General features: G+C 42.4%; 2 protein-coding genes and 1 pseudogene across 2 annotated transcripts; 2 read left to right on the top strand and 1 right to left on the bottom strand.

Moving 5' to 3' along the window:
• Nucleotides 1–5330: 5330 nt before the first annotated feature.
• Nucleotides 5331–6305, top strand: LOC146460054 (uncharacterized). The gene has a single exon (XM_085088782.1). It carries the CDS (start codon nt 5331–5333, stop codon nt 6303–6305), a length of 975 nt encoding a protein of 324 aa, XP_084944908.1.
• Nucleotides 6306–8675: 2370 nt separating this feature from the next.
• On the bottom strand, nt 8676–12050 carry LOC146460055 (uncharacterized). The gene has a single exon (XM_085088783.1). It carries the CDS (start codon nt 12048–12050, stop codon nt 8676–8678), a length of 3375 nt encoding a protein of 1124 aa, XP_084944909.1.
• Nucleotides 12051–16017: 3967 nt separating this feature from the next.
• On the top strand, nt 16018–17109 carry LOC146460056 (uncharacterized; annotated as a pseudogene).
• The last annotated feature ends 4148 nt before the right edge of the window (nt 17110–21257 follow it).

Here is a 21257-nt window from a genome sequence, read left to right on the forward strand (position 1 = left end):
CTCTTGGCACAATGCTTGTTCTGTTAACTTATTTGCGACTGAATATTCTGCGAAACATCGGACACACTCTTCATAATATTTGGGTAATTGAATACATAATTTCTTTAGATCAAATGCACAACGCAAAATCAATTTCGATCCCACGTTCTTCATATAATGGGATAGGATAATCTTCCAATTACTTTGTTGATTCTCAGCAAATTTCTTACAACACATGATCCTTTGACTCTTTATTATTGATTCTAGATGGGGTGCTTTCAGTCCACCTTTATCCAAGTCAGATATGAGAGATAAACGTTTGACTTTGTCTTTCCCTTTCCAAATAAATTTAAAAAGTAATTTATTGACCTCTGTCACGATATCTTTTTGCACGCAAATTAAACCGGCACGATACATGAATATCGGTATCACAAATGTCTTTACAATCTGAATCCTCCCTAAAATAGTTAGATCTCTCCACTTCCACTTCAAGAGATCTGGTATTTCTCAGAAAAGCTGTGACGTCATCAGCAAACATTTCTAATTTAATTTCTTCCTTGCCTACTAGAATTCCTTGAATGTTTTTATTTCCACGCACGGTGATGGCAAGGGTTTCCAAACAGATAATGAACAAATATGGTGATCGAGGGTCGCCCTGTCTAACACCTCTACGTATGTTGAACGGGCCTGTCGAAAAACCATTATTCATGACCGAACTAGTTATATTTTGATAGAAGGTCCTAATCCACCGCATGAAAGTAGGACCAAAGTTAAAAGCGGATAGCGTCTCTAACATAAAATTCCTATTAATCGAGTCAAAAGCTTTTTTAAAATCTATTGCTACCATTAAGCCTTGGATCTTTTCTCTTTCTGTAAATTCTAAAATATCATCTATTGCCCTTACTGCATCAAATATAGACTTTCCTTTTACATATGCATTTTGATTGTAGTGTACTATATCGGGTATCACCTTTTGAAGTCTCCTTGCAATTGCTTTTGATCCGATCTTTGTGTCTAAATTTATAAGTGAAATCGGTCTCCAATTTGAAATTTGTCTCCTGTCTTTTCCTTTCTTTTCTATAAGTGTTATAATCGCTTGCTTTTGTGAATTCGATAACTCGCCATAGTCAAAGGCACAATTTAGACTTTCTACTAATAACTTACCTAAGATACCCCAAAATGTTTTATAAAATTCTACAGTCAGTCCATCATTGCCTGGTGATTTATTTTCTTTGAAAGACTGAAGACTTTGAAGACATTCTTCCACTGTTAGTTTGCCCTCACACGTAGCTGCTTTCTCTGACGATAGTTTAGGGATTTCAGGATGTCGGAGGAATAAATTTGCACAGTCTGGCACGTTACCCTCACTATCGTACAAAACAGTGTAAAAATCTTCGAGTTCGTTCATAATTATCTTAGGATCTGAGCTTAAAGTTCCGTTTTTAGTAAATACTTTGCGAACACAGCTTTAGCTTTTTTGTGAGATTCTAGACTTAAGAAGTACTTAGTGTTTTTTTCCCCCTTCTCATACCAAGACGCTCTAGATCGAATGATAGCACCCTTTGAAAGATAATCAAAATGCGCGTCGTACTTACTTTTGAGAATTTCAAGCTGCTCAAAATTTTCTGTTGACGGATCGGCAGCGCACTTTTTCTGATAAAATGTAAGAGACGTTTCAATTTCAAGTATTTTTGCTTTTCTTAACCGTGCTTTTTCTTTACTGTATTTCAAAGATACTTGTCTAATTCTATATTTTATTAGATCCCAAAGCACTCTTTTATCATTTACATCTTTGAACTCCACAATCCAAGCTGGGACGCTGTCCGTAATAAGTTTTATGTACTCTTCGTCCTCAGTTAAGTTAGAATTAAATTTCCAGTGGGACGGACCGTGTCTCTGTTCTTCAAGTCCATTGAAAAGTAGTGTAATTGCTGAATGATCTGATTTTATAGAGGGTATAATTTTAACTTGTTCAACTTCATCTTGACAGATGTCACTAATCAGCCAAAAATCGAGTCTTCTTTGGATCAAAGGTCTTGTTTGCTTCCAAGTAAATAGTCTTCCATCCGGATTTCTTATTCTCCAGATATCAACGAGGTCCATATCAAAACAAATTTCTTCAAGTACCTTAACCGACTCTTTTTGGGCTGGCGACCCACCCAGACAATCCAAATTAGAATCAAAAGTGACATTGAAATCGCCTCCAATGACAACTTTTTGCTCAGGGCTTGAGATTATACCATCCAACCTCTCCTGTAAATCTTTAAAATATGTGCACTGATCACGCACTTTATTTGGTGCATAAATATTGGCAAAAATATATTTAACTCCTTGCACAGTCGCATTTAAGATAATAAATCTCCCAGCTGGATCACATAGGCACGATTCATCTTCAAAATCTAAATCTTTCCTTATGAGTGTGTTGAATGTGGTGTGGAAGGATATACTGCGAAGCACTCCAAATTGTTGCACCAGTCCCTTGAGCGATCTGCAAAGGAGAACTCTGGCGAGCAGCAGACAAAGCCTTATCCAGGAACTAGGGAACACCAAATTGAAAGTCACAGCCATGCGTGCAGCTCACCAAAACCAGCACAGGCTACGCTGGCACTGTCCATAGTTTCTGTGAAAGTGAGAGCGAAGGGTCAAACAGTTTATCACTACACACATGGCCTGCTTGATTCAGGAAGCACAAAGACCTTTTGCGCTAAGGCGTTGATAGAGAAACTAGATGTGAAAGGAGAGCAAGCGAAGCTTTCCCTAACTACTGTCAACAGCAGTGAAAGCCCTGATGTAGAATTGGTTGCTCTGGAAGTAGTAGCGGCTAAGAGCAGGACAGAGAAAACCGGTGTTATCCAGCTTGCAAATGTGTACGCATTAGCGAACCTACCGACATTGGAGAACTGCATAGCCTCGCCTTGTGACATCCAATAATAATAATAATTCTAAAATACGAGTTTTAAAAATCTTGACAGAGTTAAGATCCTTCATTTCATTTGGAATGTTATTAAAAAGTTTTGATCCTTTAAAATAAAGACTTTCCTTGCAGTCTCAGTTCTCACTTTGGGAAGCATTAAGTTCCTCCCGCTTCCCCTCGTGTTGTGGGTAGTTCAAAAAACCTTAAAATAATCTTTAAAAAAACATTGGAGGGGTTCCCTTAAAGCATTTGAAAGTTAAATTAATAGTATGCATGTCACGCCTCATAGACAAGGGAAGCTATTTTAAATTCTTCTGGGCATCTGAATCTTTGGTCTTCAAGACAGTCTTTGCCGCCCTTCTCTGTGCACGATCTAACCTATCAAGTTCTATTTTGCCAATGCTGCTCCATGCAATATCGCAATAACCCATAACTGGAAAAACAAGAGACTGATAAACCTTATTGGCTGAGTCAACAGTGAGTTTGTTTCTAATTCTTCCAAGGACACCTTTTCTTTTGGAAATCTTGACCAGTAGCTTATCCACGTGTTGTTTAAAAAAAGATTGGCATCTATTAGCACACCAAGGTATTTATAATGTTGTGCTTGATTTATCCATTTCTCCCCGAGGAATAAGCTAAATGGCCTGTCTGACAAGGTAGTCAAAGCGATTCCTTGTTGAGTGGTGAAAACAACGTATTCAGTCTTTACAGAATGAATGCATAGCTTATTATGACAAGTCCAGGACTGCAGCTGTTTTAGGTCTCTATTCAAAAGAGTACTTATTTTCCCGATGTTTGAATCAGTGTAGAAAAGGACAGCATTGTCCGCATAAAGTAGGATCTGTGACGTAAGTAGACAGTTGGGCAAGTCATTAATATAAATCGAAAACAAGATGGGACCAAGTATGGACCCTTGTGGGATGCCAGACGTTATCTGCTGAGAAGCAGACTGTGCGCTGCCATAGACAACAGATTGACATGGATCTGAAAGTGGCCTCACCTGAAAGACCTTTGCCTTCCTCGAGTTGATGAGTCGGGTATTTCTATTTTGATTGTCTAGGATGCCCTTAAGGCCCTTTGGCCCCTGGAGCTGCAAAAGGGGTAACAAGGACAGCCTTATGCTACTAGAACTCGCTTGGGGTGGTCCCTTAACAGTCCCTTGGAATCTGAATCCCTCTCTGGGGATTCTGCCTTCACCAACCTTGCTCAAGCTGATGAAAGACTGGATGCGCAAGTGAAACAGTTTGCCACAATATTCAGTGGATGATAAGAGAGCTGTTTATGTGTGGGAACGGTCGGTTAAGGTAGTTGATGGACACTATCAAATGGATATTCCTTTTAAGTCCGAATGCTCTAACTTGCCTGACAGTCAAAGCGTTGCTGAGAAGCGGCTCCAGTCATTAGCCAAATGGTTCCTGAGAGATCCTGAGGTATACGCAAAGTACAAGGGCGGAATTCAAGAACTGCTTGATAAAGGTTAGCGGAGCAGGTCCCTGAGCAGGAGATTAGTGCAACACCTAGACGGATTTGGTACCTTCCCCATCACAACGTTGTGATTCAAAACAAACCCGAGAAGCTACGAATTGTATTTGACTGTGCAGCGAGCTTTGGTGGCACCTCCCTAAACAAAGAAGTTTTGCAAGGTCCTGCCTTTATGAACAACCTTGTAGGGGTCTAACCACGCTTCACAGAAGGACCAGTGGCTGTAATGGGAGATATTGAAGGAATGTTCCATCAGGTTCGGGTGTCTCCAAAGGACTGTGACAGCCTGCAATTTCTGTGGTGGAAGAATGGTCAGATTGATTGTGAGCTGGGAATTTACAGGATGTGAGTGCATCTGTTTAAGGGAGTTTGGAGTAAGAGTTGTGCTAGTTTTGCCCTGAGGTGTATGGCGGAAGATCATAGAATGGATTTCCCTGAAGAGATAATACAAACTGTCCTGAAGAACTTTTAAGCTGATGATTGTCTCAAGTCTGTTGGCTCTACAGAAGGGGCAATAAACATTGTACACGGCTTATGCTGGTTGCTCGCTCTTGTGGGGTTTAGGCTGACAAAGTTGATCAGTAAAGACTGCAAAGTACTAGAGGCAGTTCCTTCAGAAGAAAGAGCAAAGGGGGTTAAGAACCTGGATCTTGACAACGGTTTCCTACCTGTCTAGAGGGCTTTGGGGATCCACTGGGACACTGAGACTGATCAAGTTGGTGTTCAGGTCAAGACGAAGCAGGAGAAGTTTACCAGAAGAGGGCTTCTAAGTGTTGTTAGTTCTGTTTACGACCCTCTGGGACTGCTGAGCCCGTTTGTTCTTCATGCGAAGATGATATTTGTAGATGGGTGTTAGTCTGGCAAGGAGTGGGATTATTCCCTTGAGTCCAGAGAAACGAGTGCAGTGGAGTAAGTGGTTGGAGGAGTTCCCACTTTAGGGGCAGTTCAAAGTCGAATGCTGTTTGGTGATTTTGGAAGACTGGTGAAATGTCAACTGCATCACTTTTGTGACGCTTCTTTATCGGCCTACGGTTATGTTGCCTATTTCCGTGCAGTAAATGTGGAGGGAAAAATTCATTGCACTCTGTTATTTGGGAAGTCCAGTTTGGCTCCAATTAGGCAGATGACCATTCCAAGACTGGAACTATCTGCCGCTGTGATTGCTGTGAGAAGGGATCGAATGTTGTGCCATGAACTCACTTTGGAGATCCAAGAGTCTGTATTCTGGACTGACAGTATGATTGTCCTACAATACATTTACAGTCGAAGTAAGAGGTTTCAGACCTTTGTGGTGAGCCGTTTGTCTGTCATACATGATGGGTCAATGCCAAGACAGTGCAGGAAGATTGGCACTAAAGAGAATCCTGCAGACGATTTGTCCAGAGGATTGAGTGGGTTAAATATGATTTCCAGTGATCGTTGGAGGCAGGGTCCAGTGTTCCTGTCGCAAGATGAGTCCGCTTGGCCAGCCAACTCAACTAAAGTGCCTGGTAAGCAGGAAGTGAAGAAACGAGTCAAGTGCTTCCTTGCAGACGTCGAGTGCAATGCTAAGAAAGCAGGGAAACACAGCCCGTCCATAGCAGATACAGAACAGGAACTAACAGACCCTGTGACCCAATTCTTAGAGAGCTATTCCCGCTGGCATCATCTGAAAAGGGGTATGGCTTGGTTACTTCTCTTCAAGAATTGGCTAAGAGAGAAGATGAAAAGTGCGGAACAGGTGCCTTCAATGACAACTTATTCCCTAGATCCATCAGAGCTGCAAGTTGCAGAGACAGCTATCATCCGGTTTGTTCAACAAATATGTTTCGGAGAAGAAGTGAAAGCTCTCAGATCAAGAAAGCTTGTTGTGAAGAAGAGCCTGATTTATATTTTGGAACCGTTTCTGGATGGGATTCAATGCCGAGCTGTAAGGATGACAGTAAGCTGAAATGCCATTTTGTGCAGGAAGAAATTTAGTGGGAATTTAACCTGCCTGCAGCTTCCCATATGGCTGGAATATGGGAAAGACAGATCCAGACAATTAAGAATGGTGCTCAATGTTATCCTCAAGGAGCAGTTTGTAGATGATGAACGTTTATCAACCCTATTCTGCAAGCTGGAGTCGATTGTTAATGGTCGACCATTAACGGCTGATCAGATGACCCAAAGGATGAGGGACCGTTGACACCGAACTGTTTGTTATTGCTTCGTGGTGGACATGATTTGACCCCAGGTGAATTCGATCAGAGTGACATTTATGGCAAACGTTGGAGGCAAGTGAGTGAAAACAACTGGAATTTGAGTGTACGTTTAGTGTGACAGATTAATAAACATCTTCAGTGGCTACGGTTTTGTCTTGTGGTTTTTCCAACAAAGACAGCACTGGTCTATGGTTGCTAAAATAAATTATTTACATGAACTGATGAAAATCTGTATAAAACAAGGAGAAACTGTTCCATTTTCTGCTCAAGACTCATTAACTTTTTCGATCAGCGACCAGATACAGCTAATAGGATTTTTTTCTCTACGTGTTGCTGAACTGCTGGAAAGCTATGTCAAAGGTTCTGCGGCCACATGCTTTTACATTATTGCTGCGTATCATTTCACTGAACCTTAACCGTTCTATAAAGCTGACTTTGGTTCACCAGAAGTAATTCAAAGATTTGTGTCTACGAAAGCATCTAGAACTAAAAAAATTAGGTTGCATGCTGTTGCTCATGCTGCAAAAATCAAAGAAAAAAGAGGACATTTTCTTAGTTATGGGGCGTACACAACAGCTGAACTGACTTTCTCTGCTGCCTCTCTGCATTGCGTGGCTTTGTTTCTTCATTTCAAAGACTTGTCCCTTCATTGTGCTCACCCCACCGTTCTGGTACAGTCTCTACAGAAACAATTGTGGGCCAGTTACAAGGTAAATCTAACAAGATCCAATCACTGCATACATACCCACGTTTGGTGATATGTTGAACTGTTTCAAAGCTCTTCAGTTTATAAAAGAAGCCTCGAATGACTTGTCCACTTCCGAAGGAGTGAAAACACTTTCTTCCCGTGCATTTCTCAATTGTTCTCCAGGCTAACGAAGCATGGGATTGTCCTTATTCTTTTTCAGAAGCATGCAAGTATCAAGATGATAGAAATGGGCCCACTTCCTCCAGATTACAACAAACTATTACAGAAGAGAAGGATTATTGCGTCTACCATATGAAATATAAAACCCTGTAATGGCAAATGATCCATGTTTGGAGATAATCCCCTGCAGTCTCTCTAACAAACTAATGTTTTTGACTTTCATCTATATTCTATATCAAACTAATGTTTGTATAAAATTTAGGGAGACTAATAGGGCCACTTACACGAGGGCAACTAAAACAGCACGCAACAGATGAAAGTGATATGGTAATCTCGTACCCAGATCTTCTCACTCTTCAGGAGAGAACATCTGGTAAAGTCTGTTTTCATGTGTCAGAAATGTGACACATAGCACAACTACGCATGCTCGACATTTGTGACGAGAGGACTAATAATAAAATTATCAAAAACTACAAGTAACATATTTTTAGCTGTTGTTTTATTAACGACTTTCCGCCATAACGTAACTAATATCAGTGTAGCGAACGCACCGGTAACTTTAATTAAACTTCCATGACAGTTCCTTATCTGTAATTACACGTAATCATAACCAGTGGTTTCTCGAACAGAAACAAATAAATACACTGAGGCAACGATAAATTACAAGATAATACTAACGAAAGGCAATAAAACAGCAATACGAAGGATAAACGGCAAAGGACAACATGAACGTACCTGACAGTCTGGATATATAAACTAACAACATAGGACAAGCGTCGCGAAACTAAATTAACATGAAGACCAACGGCTAACAACAAACTCAATTCAATTCAATTTATTAAAGCACATTTTTCACGAAGGTAAGGCAAGAATGCACTAACCCGCAAATAGCATAGGCTAATCTAGGCGGGTAGTGCAGTTGATTAGTATATATTTACAGAATATAATTTAAAGATATACCAATAATTAATGTGTAATAAGTTAAGTAAAAAAAAATAAATAATGACTGTCTAAATTAAAATTAAGAAAGTTTCATTGGCGCGAAAACGAAATATTTAAATAGTCCGCGAGGGGACTGGTACTAAGCGCCTACGATATACCGCTGGAAGTATTGTTGCAACATCCCGGCCCCGAATTAGTAACCCGGGCTAATTCTAACTTAAAGCAACAAACTACCTATAATACACAGTTCATATTACGCAGTTCATAAGTTCATAAGCTCAAAGTTCTCCACAGGTAACACTTGAAATCAAGTCTCTGAAAATTGAACTCCTTCAAGCAGACACAACTTTCTGATGTCTCGTTTACACACGGATGATGCCGTCTTCACTTTCACGCTACGGACATGGCCATTGCTGTCTGGGAAGACCTCCTCGACAAGACCCATCGGCCAGCGCCCTCGTGACGCTTTCTCATCAATGACCAGGACTAAATCGCCAATAGCGAAATTACGGCGAGGGAAGTACCATTTCTGTCTCCTCTGAAGCACGGGCAAGTAATCCTTCACCCACCTTTTCCAGAATGCATTAGCCAGACACTGTGCTTGGCGCCAACGCTTGCTGTACTTGTCTTGGTCTGTGAAGACATCTAGAGGTAGGCTGCTGTTAGACTTGAGGAGCAACAGCTTATTGGGCGTCAACGGTTCTGGATCGTCCGGGTGGTCACTAAGGGGAGTCAATGGTCGATCATTGAGGATCTTCTCCACCTCGCACAAAAGGGTTGACAGTGTTTTGTCGTTGATCCCATGCTCTTTTAGCAGGGCGGCGAGGATCTTCCGTACGGACCTTATCATGCGCTCCCAAATTCCTCCTTGGTGACTGGCTTCTGGCGGGTTAAAAAACCACTGGATGTCGTCCTTCCTAAGTCGGTTACACACACGCTTCTGATCAAGGCGCTCAAATGCTTCTCTCAGCTCTCGTTCCGCGCCGGTGAAGTTGGTTCTATTATCGCTGTGCATTGCTCGAGGCCCGCCCCGACGACTGACAAAACGCTGATATGCGCAGATAAAAGAGTCTGCCTCTAAAGAGTGCGCGACTTCAATGTGCACCGCCCTCATGGTAAGACATGTGAACAAGCAACCATAGCGTTTCAACTCACTCCGTCCTTGCTTCACAAACAGAGGACCAAAGTAGTCCACTCCCACGTGTGTGAACGGTGGGTCGAAAGGAGCCACTCTCGCAGCTGGGAGAGGGGCCATAATCTGTTCACCAGGACGAGCATTCCGTTTGCGACAATCGATGCATCTTGCCAATACTTTACGTACCGCAGAAAGCCCTCGCAGTATCCAAAATTTCTGTCTAATAGCAGCCAGGACATGAGCAGGACCGGAATGTCCCTGTTGGCGATGACAGTTCTGAATTATTAAGTTGGTCACGTGGTGGCTGCTTGGCAGAATAATAGGGTGTTTAACTTCAAAGGAGACTGAAGCATTCTCGAGGCGTCCTCCTACTCTTAATATTCCATCCGACACATAAGGGTTTAGATCACGTACTGGGCTTGTACGTGGTAAGCACTTCTTCCTGCTTCCTGGTGCTGTTTCGTTAAGCGCATCTATTTCTTTCGGGAAGGCTTCATTCTGAACAACTTTGACAATGTCTTTCTCGGTGTCAATAACTTCCGGTACAGTCAGAGGCCCTCTGGGGACATGATGTTGAGCTTCAGGCTTTCGACTCAACATATACTTCTTAAATCTTGCCATCCAGGCAATTGCCTTACGTAGACTGTCCCAAGACGAATAGTGGGAAAACAGCAACTCTATCCCCTTTCCGCTGGCAATTAAATTCGCACGACCTGTTGGTTTCTTTATGTCGTTGTCGTCTCCAGACAAATCCGGCAAGTGCAAGGGTTGTTCGGGCCAAGAAGCTTCATCCTTTTGTAGGAACATTGGACCATGAAGCCAGAGATCCACTTTGTCCAGCTCTGAACCTTTCGCTCCTCTAGAGGCCACATCTGCAGGGTTAGACTCAGTGTTGACGTGTCTCCACTGTTTGGGGGTAGACTCCTCGTGGATCATGGCGACTCTGTTAGCGACAAACGTTTGAAATCTTCTTGACTCGTTACGAATGTACTGTAGAACCACGGTGGAATCTGTCCAGAAGATGGTGTCATCTATGGGGTACTCAAGCTCGTTTCGAATTAGGCAGTTTAGCTTCACCGCAACCACAGCAGCTGTTAACTCAAGACGTGGTATAGACATCACTTTAAGGGGCGCTACGCGGGATTTACCAAGGACAAAGGAACAGTGACCGACGCCTTCGTCATCAACAATTCGTAGATACGACACAGCACCGTAACCAGATTCTGATGCGTCGGAGAAATGGTGTAGCTCAACTCTGGCAACTGCGCTAAACCCTAAAGGCTTGAAACATCTAGGTACTGATAATGTTCTTAAACTGTTTAGTTCTCGTAGCCATCCTCGCCAAGTCACGTAATCCTCTTTCGATATTTCTTCATCCCATCCATATTTCTGGTTACACAAGCTCTGAAGTAGGCTCTTTGCATGAAGGATTACTGGCGCCACAAACCCCAGGGGGTCATACATCGAGCTAACGACCGACAATATTCCTCTGCGGGTTGGGGCCTTTTCCTGGTCCAAAATTCGGAAACTGAAGCTGTCTGTCTCCATGTCCCACTGGACACCCAATGTCCGTTCTGTAGGAAGATCATCCAAGTCAAGGTTGACAACTGAGGGTGCTCTCTCCGTCATTGGTACCGAAGCGATTAGGTTCCTGTCGTTACTTATCCACTTGGTCAGGCGGAACCCTCCTCTAGACAGCAATTCTCGCAACTGGCTGGAGAGTCGTACTGCTTCCTCTGTGGTAGCCATGGACTTTAAGCAGTCATCCACATAAAAGTTCCGACTGACGGTCTCGATAGTTTCGGAATCGAACTCGCCTTGATTATCCAAAGCCGTCCTCTTTAGGCTAAAACTTGCGCAACTAGGCGATGACGTGGCACCAAACAAGTGTACAAGCATTTGGTGATCGACCGGCTCTTCTGTCAAATGACCATTGGGCCACCAAAGGAATCTCAACGCATGACAGTCTTCAGGGGCCACACGAACTTGGTGGAACATGCCTTCTATATCGACCACCACTGCAACCGGTTCTTGACGGAAGCGTATGAGGACACCAACAAGTCCATTCGTCAAGTCTGGTCCCTGCAACAGCTGATCGTTCAGCGATGTGCCCTTGAACTTGGCCGCGCAATCAAAGACAACTCTAACCTTTCCTGGCTTTTGTGGATGGAAAACTGGATGATGGGGCAGGTACCAGACTGGTGTATCTTCATTAACTTCTAGTTCTTCATGGGGCACTTGCCTTGCATAACCACTTGAGATGTAACAGTCAATTGTTTCCTTGTACTTCTCAAACAGGTGTGGATCGCGCTGAAAGCGTTTCTTTAGGTTGTTCAGTCTCTTCATGGCAAATTCTCGACTGTTTGGAAGGCATACAGACTTCTTTCTCCACGGTAACCCCAGTTGATAGTGACCATTCACGATCTTCATGGAAGCTTCCATTTGCGCCAAGGCTCTACGGTCTTCTACGGACATCGCAGTCTTTGAGGCTACAATAGGCTCGTTAAAGTCATTCCTAAACATTCTCTCCATTTGCTGGTGAAGCATTGCATCATCATGGCGAACAAAGTTCACACTGAAACAATTGTTTGTGCATGAATTCAAAGGTCCCATGAGAGTCCATCCGAGAGGGGTGCATACAGCATAAGGTTGACCACGCCTACCGCGCCTCTGGTCGCACAGCCAGTGAGCTTCAGGAACGTCACAGCCGATGAGTAACGACACTTTGTCACACTGAATTCTGGGAAAATGTATCCCCTTGAGATGAGACCACTTATCAGTATCTTCCTTTGTGGGAGCACCCCTTGAGGCAGACGTAAAGGGTCTACAGCCCAGACCCTACTTAGCGTGATTTCTTCATGCAGGTTAATTCCCCTTGCCACCAGAGAGACCTCGAGTCCATTTTGACAATCACATGCCCCGTTAACGGTTGTTAGCGTGAATTCCTTTGGAAGACCAGACACGCCAAGTTTCTCCAACAGGCCAACATCACATAACGACACGTCTGATCCTGGGTCGAGCAAGGCATTTGTCACAATTTCACCCTTCTGGCCCTGTCCCTTCACAACGACTGGAACAATCCTTAAGCAAACATTCTTCTTCCCAGACTCTGTGGCACTGCAACGACCAGACTCTCCGGCCCCCCTGACGATATCGATACTGACACTATTCGCATCAGGGGTGGCTGCTGCTTTGTTAGGAGGGGTGTTACCATCATTGTTCTTCCTCTGAAGATGCAACATGGTGTGATGTTTCCAGCCACAACCATTCACTTGGCATTTCATCTTGCTTCCACAATTTATGGCTATATGACCTCTTCCAAAACAATTATCACACAGCCCTGCCTGTCTGACGAAACTTTTCCTCTCTCCTGGGGTCATCACTTTCATACGTTCACACTTCGCTAGCCAGTGTTGACCAGAACACAGAGGACAACTGGAAACGGGAGAAGTAACGTTTGGATGAGATCCATCTCTGGTTCCAATTTGCGTTGCAAAGCTCTTCCCTTTGCTTCGGTGGTCAGCGGTTTTCTCCTTTGATTGCTGCTTAACACGTCACTCTTTCTCTGGAGATGAACCCACGAATTCTCCATACATTGTGTTGGCCAACATAGCTCTTTCCTCCACGAACTTCGCCAAATGCGAGAACATCGGCTCAACTCCTCGCAAGGTCAGCTGGCCAGCGGTGTCAGCCCACTTAGACTGCAAGTGAACAGGGAGGCGTCTCATTATCTTCACGAGTTTGTCGGAGCTGTTTATATCCGCTTCGTAACCCATTTGAACGAGGGTCAGTGCGCAGTTCTGCATCTCAACGGATAGATCAGACAAACCAACGACATCCGTAGCTCTTAACTGAGGACCGTCCACTATCTTCGCGATGTGCACATGCGCAATGACATGTTTCCGGCCAAACCTATGGTAGAGGATCTCTTTAGCCTTTTCGTAACCTTGTTCTGGTGGAGATATTATAGCACAATTCTTGATGGCCTCTCTGGCCTTTCCAGTGCAGAGCTGGATAAGGTAGGTGAGTCTTGATTCGGCATCTCGAACCCTTTTTGCAATGTTGACTTCAAAGTTGTTAACGAACAGCCAGTAGCTCAGTGGATTGCCATCAAAGGTTAGGAGCTCTCTTTTCGGCATTTCAAGTGCTTGTTGGAGGGAATGAGCCATCATCTGTAAGGCTTCGTGTTGTTGCCCCAAAACCTGTTGCAGCTGTTGCGATCCAAGGAGATTTGCACCACTGGCAGCGGTCCGGGGAGGTCCCGGGTGCCACAGCTCTGCGCTTGGGTTGACCTCCGATCTCGAATAATTTCTCCTTACTTGATTTGGGTCCTCACGGGGAAGAGGTGGTCTGGCTAAGGGTTTTCCACCCACTTCTTCTTTGTAGACTGGTTTCCTCTCAGACTTAGGGTATTCGGTGCCTGCGTAAACTCCATCAGTCGCCTTGGCTTTCTCTATTTCTTCTTCTGCTTTTAATAACCCGATGCAACGTTTGAGTTCATCTTCCTGAGTTTTCATTTCAGCAATTTGCCGCTCCATTTCTCGCTCCATTTCCTGGCGCTTCATGAGGCTCTTTAGTTCCACTTCTCGGCGAAGTAAGTCAGCTTTAGCCTTTTTCGATTTGTCACTTGCACGCGAACTCGACTTTGAACTCTTTGACTTCGAGGCCCCTGATTCAACCTGTGAAGGTGAGACGTGACGAGCAGAGGTGTTCAAATTCTGTTCATGAGTGGACGGTGGCGTTTCAACTTTCCGAAGCCATTCTTCCACACGTTCATCAAACTCCTTTCTGTTAATCATTATGCTGTAATAATCATCCAGCGCCGCTGATTTCGTTTCAGGCTCGATCGCGAGTTGATAATATTCTTCGTATGCCTGTAAACATCTACCGAACGCGGCTTCAACATCTTTCCTTATCACACGAACTTCACGATAATTTTCGGAATTTTGCATCAGTAATTCGACGTCTTTGTACAACCTGTTGAGATATCCCAAGTGACCCGCTCGACTCTTCTTGAGGGAAAGCATTTTTTCGCGAGTGACACCTTCGACGTCGAGGCGTGAACTTGGTTGTCGAATCCTTTCAACATGATCGAATTCATCGCTCGCTTGCTGGTCCAACGGAGGATCCATTGACATAATTTGACCAAAATACAGACAAATAAACGATCCAGTAGCGTAATCCGTGTCAGAAACTGTAGCGAACGCACCGGTAACTTTAATTAAACTTCCATGACAGTTCCTTATCTGTAATTACACGTAATCATAACCAGTGGTTTCTGGAACAGAAACAAATAAATACACTGAGGCAACGATAAATTACAAGATAATACTAACGAAAGGCAATAAAACAGCAATACGAAGGATAAACGGCAAAGGACAACATGAACGTACCTGACAGTCTAGATATATAAACTAACAACATAGGACAAGCGTCGCGAAACTAAATTAACATGAAGACCAACGGCTAACAACAAACTTTGGCGCGAAAACGAAATATTTAAATAGTCCGCGAGGGGACTGGTACTAAGCGCCTACGATATACCGCTGGAAGTATTGTTGCAACAATCAGTATGATATCTAGGTAACTTAGCTTAATTTGGGAGGCCAAATTATGCATAAGCTTTATAGTTTCTTTTCGGTCTACCCCGCCACTTCCTTACTATCATTATTGGTATTAATATTATGTTTATGTATTTTCTTTCTTCATATTTATAACTTAATTTGTATTACCCTCGTGTCGGTTATGTTCATTTTTGTTTTCTTGAAGACTTGAATTGCCCAAGATAGATTTGCGAGATCAATTTGTTGCCATAAATGCCGGTAACATTTCATTAAACGTGTTCAGACGAAAATCAATGATTTCAAGTTTCTGGGAAAGAAGAAAGCTGCGGCTAAAGTTTTGTTGACAATGGTACTCAAAGTGCATGCGCTGTATTACGCGTACGAGTTAGTTTGTACACATCAGATCGCCAAGCAAAGATTTTCACAAAATTTTGAGTGCAAACGAGCGCAAGCGCAAGCGCCTTTGATCATTCTAATGTTAAAGGGCGCTATATAAGTTAATAAATTAAATTAAATTAAATTAACGACACCCTAGAACATTTTATATTTTTTCTAAGAAAAACGTCAAAACGTCAACATTAAAATGATAAAAGAAACCACTTTCACAGAAGGACAGAAGTGTCAAGATCGAATTTTTTGAAAGGCTTTAAATCTTTGCTTGCACGCCTACATGCAATTTCTGCAGTCAAAGAAGGAATATTTACTTCAACCGCTTCCCTTTAAATTTGTGACAGCAACAACCTGGCGAATTGTTCGATCATTACGTAAATGCACTTTGTCAAATCGCTGTTAAGTGTGAATTTGATGCCATAATGTCGTAAGATATCTTTAGGGATAGAATTATATTTGGCATCACTGACAGCAAGCTGCTCGGACTGTTTTGTTACACAGATTGCGTGACGCCTCATTTTGAAGTAATACATGCATGCAAATTAGGCTAAGGACCACATATGACCAAAACTAATCGGGTACGTTTTCTTTTTTGAGATTGAGGCGCATTGTTATTGCGAGACATTAAACCTTTGTGAGAATTTATTCGCGAGTTATTTGGTGTTTTGGGACACAGGAGGGAATTTTCCCACACCAAAAGTGGCGACCCTGCCAGGACGAGATCCTAACATATCTGGAGCTTCGAGCCCAGTATCAGAGTTTGGGGTGTACCAAGGTACTGGACAGCGCCAGCAGAAGAGAGTTTTTAAAGAGGAACAGCCTGTTACAACTGCGCAAAGTCTGGGCATGCAGCTTTTCAGTGCAGGTCTCATGGATGTGGGAGGTGCAACAACAGACATCACACATCTATCTGCGACCGACTCTCAAAATCAACACTGCCACCACACTCTCAGGGAGGACCAGCCGCCCCTTCAGACAGGTTTTATGGTGTAAATGATTCTCAAACAACACTGCATTCAACTGTGATAGCCAGTTAATGGTGTACAAGCACGTATCATGCTAGACAGTGGAACAGGGAGCTCATACATTAGTGCAAATTTATTGACTGAACTGAACATTAGACCATACTGAACTGTTTCAAAGGTGAAAGGATGAGGCAGGTAGCGGAGCATCAAGACAAATGTCAGAATTAGACCAGTTATTGGAAGATATCACTGAGAAAGAGAAAGATAGTGAAGAGCATAGGAATGCTGTTAATGCTAAGAAAGATGCCCAAGACAGGGAAAAGGCAGAAAACATCAGAAAGACTGCCATGGAAAGGGTAAGCCAGACTAAGAAAAGACAGGAAGAGGGAGAGGAAACAGTGAGCACTAAGCAAAGGCGTAGAAGTGGACATGAGACTGTAGGATATCTCAGAGGAAAAAAACGAGACAGAAAAAAAGGTACGAGAGCAAGAAATAGAACTGAAAAAGGCACAGGTGGCCCTACAGCAACAACAGGCAGCACAAGGCCAGGCCCAGATGCAGGAGATGATGAGGGTAATACAATAGCAACAACAGCAGAATCAGAGCATGGCAGTCTTGCTAGTGCAACAACAACAACAACAACAGTTTATGAGTCTCATGCAAAGTTTTCATAAAAAGCCACAGTAGCTATGATGTTGTCAACTGTCATTTTCATCATTGCTTTTAAATACCATTCAGTGTAAAGTATGTCATGTTAAAATGAGAAGTTAGGGGACTATACTGGTTATTTGAGTCTCAAACCTTGCATAATTTGTATTGAAAAAAATAATACTTATCGCAAGATTTTATTTAACATATGGCATTTTCAATTGCTGGATGTTTAACAGTTATACTGGTTTGAACAAGTTGAGTTAGTCTTGATATTGTATTCCTAGAGCCTAGGGAAGCATTGCTGTTTATTACAGATATGAGTGGGTTGAGCCTCATAACTGCTCAGCACTTTGAGGAAATGTTGTTATGGTCCTTTTTGGCTTGGCAGGGCCCATGAAGTTTCATCTGATTGAATAATTTGTCGCCTAAAAGGGCTATTTGAGTCTAGTTTGATCACTTTTGTCAACATCAAAGGCTATATATTGGGAACTCGGTTAACAGGTTTGTTCTTTGGCCATGTATGTGATGCAGTCAGATAGTGGCCATGATGTATTTGGGGATAATCGTAAATAAACCATTAATGAGAATCCCACACATAAGGAGCTTCTGTTTGTTTGTTTATTTATATATTATTTATATATACAAATTTATTGTTTTCTGTGTATGGCAACAAATAGCCCAGTTTACATGCAGTGAAGACAAATGACAATTTTTAGCCTTATCATCTGGTGTCTCTGTTTGGGTGTCTAGAAACCTAAGACCCGGAAACCTAAGACCTACAAAAGGAAAGGTGAACTTTAGCAATATTAATTTCCAAGCTATGCGGGATACGTTTTTTTTTTTGTCAATTTTACTGCAATTGAAAACTTTTAAACTTGGCGGACTTACTGGCAAGCAAGACATGCGATAATGATTATACCACAAGCTGTACATGTAGCTATTTATTATTATTATTATTATTATTATTATTATTATTATTATTATTATTATTATTATTATTATTAGAAATTGGGTTGTTTTAAAAATCGTATAGTTTTCTTTGTTTGGATAAAAGTGTTGATTATTTTCTTTTTAGGTGGAGACAATCCAGTCAGGCAAACAGACTAGTCCAATCGATTTTTCTAGCTATATATGACTCAGTGATCCACATTTTATCCATTTCTTTCAAAGTTGCTACTGCAATCAGTGACTTTTGAATTACAGGGAAAATGTCCAATGGAACAGCGAACAGTTTCTTAATCGTACTGAAAGCAGCATGCGGTTAAGGTATTTTCTTTTCCACGGCCGATGACATTTCTGCGGGCAACTTTTAACATTCCATCAAGTTAGAATTTTTTTTTCTTCAATACGGCTAACTCAGAAGCTCATGTTTCGCTAGCGCTGTGCCGTAGTTTTTTTGGTATGGCGTTTCGAGTCCCTACGATCTCTCCTTCAAAACAGAAGGAGGTCGACTGTACAGGATTACCGGTGCTTGCATTTTCACAGTTTTGCATCAAAGAGGAGGTAGGCGGGGGGTCTTTTGGAGTTGTCTTTACTGCCAAGGATCGCAATTCGCAGACAGATGTAATAAAGAAACTGCTCGGCCAAGATAGAGAAGAACAGAAAGGTTTTGTGAAGGAAGCTTGTCTACTGCATTCATTAAAGAGTCCAAATATAGTGCAGTTTAAAGGAATTTGAACTTCACCATTCGTCCTGGTATTAGAGTATGTCCACTTTGATTTTGAACCATTTGGCGGCCAAGTCCAAGTCAGCAGCCTGGACGAGCTCTTGGCGTATATCAACATTTTCGACTCCAATCATTTTGATAGCAAGCATCGTTTCTAGGGTATTTCCAGGGATATTTGCTTGGGGCTGCAATATCTTCATGCGAATGACATAGCACACAGACACTTAAAGCCCGGGAATGTGCTCATGAGTAACCAGCACTCTGACATTGACAAGGCTTGGAATGACCGTCCAGCCTCATGCAAGCTTACCGATTTTGGTGAAAGTAAGTCCACACTCGTGCTTACCAACACACTCCTGAATAAACAGCCCAGGCGTGTTAATCGAGGAACACCAGTATATTTGGCGTCCAAGATCTTGGTTCCTGATATTCAACTGTCAATAGCTACAGTAAAGGACCTACAGAAAGGAGATACATGGGCGTATGGGATGACCTTGTTCCTTGTTCTTAATCCAGATGTTATGTTTCCCTACAAAAAGGAACTAGGAGAGGCAGGAATCCATGGCGAAAGTATAATGCAGGAGCTTGAGGGTCTGTTGAAGAAGGGGGAACTACCTGTCGAATCCCTGAAGTATCAGCACAAACACTCGACTGATGGGTACAACATACACCAAATGTATGAAGCTTGCGCAATTTTTAACGCCCAAGACAGACCTGATATATCAGAGGTCCTGACCGTGCTAGACGACAAGCCAAGATTACCAACGAAGGATATTCATTTACGAGTTAGTCAAACCACAGCTGTGGAGCATCACGATTACGTTTTTGCCGAAAATGTTAATACTGGTTTACTTACAGAAGTTGTCTCCCCACCAAGCAACAATGGCACAAATGCACGCGCGTTTCTTGCTGTCATGATTGGCCACAAAATTCATGAGCTATCTCAGCATCAACAAATAGAGGGAGATGATGGCCCTGTCTGGTCTGCCATTTGCGAAGAAGCTCAAAGAGTGATCATTGAGCTTCCTGAGAAAATCAACCCACACCGTGACATAGAGCAAATGTGTGACATTCTGGGCGCTTATGCGATCATGAGAAAAGTAGATTGTGGAATTAGTGAGTATGAGTTTTCAGAAGAATTGGTGACTCAATTCCACGTACTCTCTGGTCCTGGGACGATGGCTTTAAGAAATGCAACATCTTCAATGGCAAAGAAAGAGTTAAGCATTGCATTATATTTGTGCAGCCCGGTGGTGGTACTCCTTGGCACTATCAGAGGAAATCTATTCTTGCTTGACACTCATCCAGTTTCTCATATCATTGGTGGACAGCAAAGAGGGCTTCTAAAGGCATTTCCACCTGCTGACGAATCAGTCAAACAGCTCTGTGTTTGGCTCTGGCATCGCTTCCAGTCCAGCGGCATTCCAAATGCATCTTCCCAGTTGTTCTCTTTCATGGAACAGGTCCCAAGGTAAGAAAAATACTTTAAATGCTTTTGCTCCTACTTTTCTCAATTATGGTGTCGCTAGTTGCCAACTGCACGTGGGTTAGCTTGCCTGCGTTGTATGGTAGTTACAGTGCGACTATTAAACTGGCCAATCAGATCACAGTATGATACAAACAGCGAATAATTAAAAAATGTTCGGTTTTAACTGTTGTTTTCCGTCTATTCGTGACTGGTTAAATCGGGTTTGGTTACAATTCAATGTTCGTGTGCTGTAATCTGATTGGCCAGTTTTGTTTAAGTGATCCCGAAAACAGTAATCGCACTGTACAGGAACGGAACAAATTTTTTTCATCTTTTTGATCAGTACCTCACAGTGGCAGATATCTGGCAACAATCATTTTAAGGTTATTTTAGTTTTTTTTCTTTTAGTCGTTGATTTGCAGTTAGTTTTGAAAAATATTTGTCAGTACAAACGTTTAACAAGCGCATATACGTTTATCAACGGTACCAAACTTTTAAACGGTTCTCTTGTAGAGCTCTGAAGGCCTCTAATTGTTTTTTCTGCGAAGTAGAAAAGCGGGTGGTTCTAAGCAGAGCTAGGCAATCACTAATATATTTTTACTGAGTGGCATTCCTCCATTAATACAAATTAGTAAATGTAGTTCTTGAATAATTCAATAAGGCAACTGCTCTTCCAAATGTTAGATTCCCCAGTTACTGAATCTGGCGCCATTTTGCTTTGGCCCACACCCATTGTTTTGTATTCTTATTATTGTACACCCTGTATTTTGAGGTAATACATATTGCGTGATAAAAGCCTATGTTTCACTTATGTTTTGTTGTAGTGTTTCCCATCCACTTATACCAGGATCAGCTGGTCAGATACAAGTGTCTTCTTTGCCTGTCAACACAAAGAAGCATAAAGATGCAGGTAACCTACTACGTATATAATTTACTCTTGGGATCAAAATGAACGATCGAGACCTAGTGTGGCTACCACGCCCTCAAAATGTATTTATTGAATATTTAGTATTTCTCTGTAAGGATGGAGAATTAATTACAATTATAGAC

Source organism: Pavona decussata, unplaced genomic scaffold (assembly GCF_977016875.1).
Source record: "Pavona decussata unplaced genomic scaffold, jaPavDecu1.1 SCAFFOLD_215, whole genome shotgun sequence".
Taxonomy (NCBI): domain Eukaryota; kingdom Metazoa; phylum Cnidaria; class Anthozoa; order Scleractinia; family Agariciidae; genus Pavona; species Pavona decussata.